This window comes from Phalaenopsis equestris, unplaced genomic scaffold, assembly GCF_001263595.1.
Source record: "Phalaenopsis equestris unplaced genomic scaffold, ASM126359v1 Scaffold000940, whole genome shotgun sequence".
Classification (NCBI taxonomy): Eukaryota; Viridiplantae; Streptophyta; class Magnoliopsida; order Asparagales; family Orchidaceae; genus Phalaenopsis; species Phalaenopsis equestris.
Window position 1 is genome coordinate 191,804 of NW_018165379.1, and position 7,025 is coordinate 198,828.

General features: G+C 39.1%; 1 protein-coding gene across 1 annotated transcript in view; it reads left to right on the forward strand.

Moving 5' to 3' along the window:
- Positions 1-7,025, forward strand: part of LOC110032439 (serine/threonine-protein kinase ATM) — a 214,268-nt gene that overhangs the window by 143,550 nt on the left and 63,693 nt on the right. The window contains exons 47-48 of the mRNA XM_020736078.1: positions 3,800-3,904; positions 4,634-4,720. Coding sequence (XP_020591737.1) covers positions 3,800-3,904; positions 4,634-4,720 — 192 coding nt within the window. The remainder of the gene's footprint in view (positions 1-3,799; positions 3,905-4,633; positions 4,721-7,025) is intronic.

Genomic DNA, 7,025 nt, shown 5'->3' on the forward strand with positions numbered 1-7,025 from the left:
TTCTAAAAAAGATTCTACACTAAGCAAGGGCGGGAATTCTAATATCTAGTCTAATTTGAGAAAGTTTTCAGCCTTTGGATGCTAAATGACCATCGAGAAACCTTAATTCATATTTTTAAAGGTCTAATCAAATATAAAGTATATGGATGTGGGCATCCACCTATGGTGCGGGATGATCCGAAAGTGCCATCTCATGATCTTGGATGACGCGGACATCCCACCCATGATGCAAGACTACACGTGGGTCTTGTTTCACGCCTCTGGACGACGGGGTTGTGGCTTAGACTGGTCCAAGAGGACCGCTCAACACTTCCTTTATTTGAATTTTCCTTCTATTTGCAGTGGGATCCACTTCTATTTACCCTAACTCTATAATATTATTTTTTTCGTGATTTTACTATCAGGATAGCCGTCAGTGTCCCCTATGTTCCATTCTAGGCTTGTATCCGAGGTCGAGTGATGCTCCAGCTATATCTTGCTGCAATGTGGTGACTATCCTTGACCTCCCCATCCTCTTCATCGCCGCTTTCGTCTCGTCATTGTGGGCATCCACCTGTGGTGCGAGATGATCCGGAAGTGCCATATCTTGATCCTGGATGATGCGGGCGTCCCACCCATGATGCGAGACTACACGTGAGTCTTCTTTCACGCCTCTGGACGACGGGGCTGTGGCTTAGACTTGTCCAAGATGACCGCTCATCACTTCTTTTATGTGGATTTTCCTCCTATTTGGAGTGAGATCCACTTCTATTTACCTTAACTCTATAAAGATATTTTTCGTGATTTTACTATCAGGACAGTTGTCAGTGTCCCCTATATTCCATTCTAGGGTTGTATCCGAGGACGATTGGAGCTCCAGCTATATCTTGCTGTAATGTGGCGACTGTCCTCGACCTCCCCATCCTCCTCATCACTGCTTTTGTCTCTTCATCTATTGCACAACCCCCCGAATGCGAACGACACCTTTGTTGTCTCCTACAACCCCACACTTATCTGCCACTTCCATCACTTTTATAGCTTCACTCATCGTTATCCCTGCGAGTCTGGCACTCTCGCTTGCTGACATCACTATTTCAGCCACCATAAATTGCCCCCACCCCCTCCCATCAGCTACAGTTCTAGTTATCTCAGACCACGTCCCTGCTACGTAACATCTGTCCCAACCCTCCAAAATCAGCGCCCTGCCAAATATTCGTTATTCTTGCCTCCAGGTCGAATTCCATCTTGCTCTCTTCCAAGATAGAAAGGGCTTGATGTTTTGTTGTCATATTCACCTACTTGCGCCGCGCCCCCAACTTACCGCTACCATTTGGGATCCCTAATATCTACCACTACACATGCGATCCACCCTAATTTTAGTTGTCATTTGTTGCAATTTCAAATTTTTGTGTGACGTGTTGTAATTTTTCATTTTAATTTTATTGTTGTACCTTCCCTATTTGAATTTGCATGATCATATTTGTATCTATCATTGTTTGGTTCAACTTCAAAATCATATATTTTGTTGAAACATATATGATTATAGGTTTGCATGTCGTAGAGACTTTATTTATTGCATTATCTAAAGATCTCATACTCAAAACATCAAAGTATAATCGTCCATTGTTTATCACAATAAAAATCAATGGTGTTATGATAACTTGATTCTTTTTTTGAACAAGGCTGTTTAGCTAATATATTGAGTTTGTGAGCATTATTAAGATTGTTATCTCTTGATGTTCATTAACTTGGGCGAGATAAGACGATGGCGCACAAGTTTAACGAAAAGGGTAGAAGACTGCGAAATCTTGTTTACGCCCTCTTAGATTAGCAAAAATTTACACATAAATCAAATTTCAGATGGTCAACACTGACTCTTTGTTTAGAACTTTCTTCGGTTGACCATGACTGCAAATGTTGCATGATTCCGTCTACATTGATATATGAAATATTTGAAGGATATAAAAAAAATTAGGTTTCAGGGCTATCTGTAGCATTTATATTATATGAAGTGCAATTTTATGAAGATGTTAAATACTTCATTCTAGTAGAAACCAAGCTACCCTAAACTTGCAAACCTTTAGCTTGATAGTCCTCATTTTTTATATGCATTCCTTAGATGCTCTCATGCGGTATGGGGAGCTCCCCGCACGTTTCTATGAGCCTTGCGACAGTACCCCGAATTGTAGCGGAAGTCGCGGCTTAGACCAGTCTAGAAGGGCTCGTCAACCCTTTCTTCGCGTGGATTTCCCTTTTATTTGTAGTGGGGTTCACTCCTATTTACTCTAAGTCTGTAAATATGTTGTTTATCGTGTTTTAGGGCAGTTTTTTCTTTCTGTTTTCTGTCAGGACTTATGTCGGCATCCAAATTCTCTTTTAGGGTTGTATTCGAAGTCAAGTAGTTCTCCGACCGTATCTCATTTCAGTGTGGTTACTCCTCTAGGAGCTCTCTAGTTTTGTCTCGGTGTCGAGGTGGTTTTTATCCTTCTCCAACTCCTTCACATCCCTCCTGCTTCGCTACCTCGCATTCTTCCTCGCTGCAGCAGGCTCGAGAGCCACCTTCCGGCTATCTTGCTTCAGTTTTTGCTCTTCCAACATCTGCCTACTCACCGCTAACTGCCCAAGATCATTTCTCTGGCACACCTGCTGCTGTCCCAACCACCCATAAACTTTCCTTCACCTTCTCCCAGCCTTCTGTCTCGCCACCGCACCACCCTAAGCCCCTCGCCTATCTTTCCGATGCTATTCCAGCCATCTGGAATGCCTTCCAGCAGCCTCACTGTTGTTCCAACACTTTCCTTGTACTGCCATTGCTATTCCAGCCGCCTATGACCATACCCTCTACCGCCACGCCGCTGTCCCAGCCCCCAGACCCCCCTCCTCGCAGCCTAGCCTATGTTCCCGCCTCCCTTAACCACACCCCAGCCACTGTTTCTTTGTTTTCCAATCAACCCACCCCCTTCCCACCATCTTTCCAAGCCTTTATCGACAACCACCACCACTAGAGATTTACCTAGTTAAGTGTTTGTATCGTGTCTGTTTCTATTTTGGATTTCCGGGTGTCTTGTTGTATTTTTATCATCAAATGTGCTAGTTGTAACCGTCTAATTATTTTGAGTAATAATATTTTCTTTTCTTTTTACTGTCTGGGTTAACTCTGATATTATGCTCTTTAAGAAGTTAATTTATTTTTGATTTTATTGTTAATTGACTATGATGATTTTTCATTTCTTTCATTGATCGCCAGGGTATGTCCCTATTTTATTTAGCTAGCTTTCTTTTTGTAGTGTAGTTGTTTTGTATTTCATATTAGTTGCTTATGTGTTCGATTTTGTTTTTGGAAGGATTTAGTATTCTTCTCTCTTATCTTTTTAATTTAGCTACCAGTGTCTCTATTCTCCAGCATTTCTCTCTACGATATACCCTCTTAGTATTCTTAGTCTTCTTCATCCTTTATCTAACGTTGTTTTACGTTAATTTTTAAATACATAATGGCCTTGGGAAGAAGGCCCTCCTTTGCTGCCAAGTCTTTTCATGAATCAATCCAAAGCCCATGGCAACAATGGTATTCAGGAAATCTTATTCATGTACCCAATTATCCATGTAACCTTCTGTTAAATTATCGTGATGCCTGTGACGCTTCATCAGTGCATTAGCTTGGTCCATTTTTAGCTTAGTATACATTTGATCTTTTGCAATATTTGCATTGTTTATGGTGTCGAAGGCGTTTATTCCTTAATGGATTGTATTTTTTTGTCTTATTTTGTTTTCCATCCTCAGTTATTGTTTCTTATTATTGTTTTCCCCTCTTATTTGTAAGCATTGTGGATCATACTTCACTGCAATAATGTATGTAGAGCATTGGTGTGAAGAGCATTTTGATGGCCTAAACCTGGGTTCTCCTGATTTTTCCCATATGGAAGAGGTGAGCTTTTTTTTTCCTTTTTCTTTTAGATTATTTGGTTTTTCAGGAATGATAAGTATACTTTTTTTATCCTCCTGTCGTCTTTTATAGTGTACAATAAATGTGGTTAACTTGTCATTTGTTTGTGCTGTGTAAAGTATCTTTAAATTGGATATTATGAATTTGTATGTTTGGGTTAAGAGGGTTGTGATGCTTTGCTTAAAGGCGGCTATGTCTATTATAATCATCAAGGTACATCTAATAGAAGGTGTAGTTTCTAACGATTTTGGAAGATAATCTAGAAATTCTGATATTCTATTTTTATTTTTTAAATGATCACAATTATGAAAGGTTTTATAAATGTCTAACCATGTTTCAAAATTATTTCGTCTCCTGCTAATAGCGTAAGTAATTGTGGTTAAACGGTCAGAACTTTGTGCTAGCAACTGTAGATTGGAAACTATTAATTCGCACAAATGGGTTAAAATGCTATGCATAAATGTTATAAACTTGATTATAAAATAGAAATAATAATTATCAAAGCTCTCTTAATTAAAGTAGTTGCTAACAATTATGGAGGGCATTCTAAAAATATCTAACAATATATGATTTTTTCCTGACTCTTTGGATGTCCAATTAACATGCTAATCGATGATTGGATGAAAATGGCATTGTGCTTACATTTATCATAGCTATGTTTGAAGTTTTATATTGTCTACTAATTCAAATTTTACCATTTAAACTTTTTAGTTGCCCACTCATATTGAGCTGCTAGTTGCTGCGTTCACTCAAATTAATGAGCCAGATGCAATATATGGAGTAATTCAGTACCACAAGGTTGAACCTTTTTATGAACAAATTTTTGTTTTTGTCCCAGTTACTAATTTCATAATTATTTTAGCAATATCTTTTTGGTTTTTGGTTCCTTCTGTCAAATGCCAAATTAGCAAGTTAACTTTATTATGTGACTCTATGAGTATGCCTTCAAGAAAGTAGTTTCGAACATATGCTTTATTGTTTGCATTATTATTAAGTATGTTAAGCTTAATATTTGTTGTTTGATCAGAATGAGGCTCTCTAATAGTAGTGCTAGCTCTATTAAGTTGTATGAAGACATGTTATGTAAGCGTTCATATTTTGCATGAAATATTTTTGTTCATGTAGTAAACCATTGTTTTCTCTTAATGATTAATTGAAAACTCGTTTGTTTGCTTTGTTTGAATTGCAAACAACATTTTATTTTGTTATGGCTCATGACAACCACTCTCGAGATTTAATAAAAGTCAAAAGAGAGAGGAATGATCAAGTTGACTGAATCTGTCACTAACACCTAATCCGAAAGTTTACCCATCACAATTGAGTGATAGATTCAACCAGTTGAACAACCCAACGTTACTCACAATTTAATTTATGTCTTGCAGGGATCTTATAACTAACACAAATTAATTGAGCGAAAGCATGGTAACATTCATTCTACCATAGAAATATCAAAATTCAATTGCATAATGTCAAACTTTTATCATATTCATACCTAATTCTCGTTCAAATTCAACTCTATCTTTCCCTTTTCGTGAAATAACATTCAAAGAATTTTTTGGCAAGCTTAAAATCTCAGAATGGCATATAATTCTAAAGTAAAATTCAAATATTCACACAATCAAGCAATTTGATATATTAATCATGAATTGGATTTGTGAAATTAAGATAGAGTAGATTAGTTTAGTAAATTATCTGCAATCACTATAAAGTGGCATATCCTAAAGCATATTTGGCATAATAATAAATGGTAATGTCATACTAAAAAATTTAAAGAGATGCTCATTGTTCAATCCTAATAAGAATTATGCTAATCTAACTTACAAGTATCAAGAAATAAGATTATTTTTTTCCATAATAATCATCTGTTCTAGGGCTTCTAGAAGCTAATTGGAAGGCAGATTTTGCAGGGAGAGGTTTGTGAAATAGTGACTTACGCAAAGCATCGTTTGCCCAGAGAAGCGGCAAATGCCTCTTACCTGCTCATGATTGATTCGATCCAAGCAAGGGAAGGATTGACCGGTCCTTCCAAGCATGGTTTTCTCTCGTATTTCGAGCAGGGACCACTCCTCTTTACCCTAGATCTATATATATATATATATGCTATTTGTTGTGTTTTAGGACAATTTTGCTTTCAGATTTCTATCAGGACAGTCGTCAACATTTAGTTTTCTCCATATTGTTCTCTGAAGGTGAGAAGGTTCTCCGGCTATAACTCTTCTCGAAGTGCCGTGTATCCATCGCTCTCTGCTTCATACAACCTCTCCTCCACTGCTGTTGTTTTCATGGTTAATGCAGTCCCTCGGAAACCACCTCCCAACTATTTCCCTAAAGTTGACCAGCTCTCTCAACCCCTACACCTTGTTGTCAACCTTCCAAATTCCCTCCAATTCGCTGCCGACCAATCCAGCCGCCCCTTTTCTAGCCACTCCACCTCGCTGCTAGCCTTCCAAACGGCCTCCCGATCGTTGCTGACCAGTCCAATCACGCCCGCTACTTGCTGCCGTCTTTTCGGCGACCTCCCAGTTGTTTTCGCCCTCCATTTAGCCATGTCAATTTCATTTTAGTCCTACTTCTCTTTAAACTACTGTACCTTAATCTTCGTCCCTCAACCCCGGTGACACCGGAGTTAACCCAAAACCCAACGGAATAAAAATATCTTTGTTGAATATCTGAAGGGGCTACAAACAAAGATTCATGACAAAAAGAAAACAACATCACCAACACAAAAGACACCCTAAGGCGAGGAACAATGGTGGTGGGTTGTGTGTCGAGGTAGTTGAAACAGAGAGCGGTAGGCGGTTGAAAGGGTTAAGACAGGGAGGGAAAAGTGGTTTGGTGGCTATAAAACAAGCCAAAGGCTATGAAGGTTGTGGTGACGAGTAGGAACTGGAATGATGACATTTCGACTGCGAGGATGCGGTGTCGGGAGGGCAGAAACAACCTGGAATGGGCAAGGGAAAGCAATAGCAAGAAGGATGGGATGGCAAGAAGCACAAATTGGAATGTGGGCAACTGGACAACAAGGATGTGGTGCTGGGAGGATGGCTATAACCTCGACTGGGTTGGGGAAGCGACAACAACAATGTGGGGGTGGTGGGGGGGG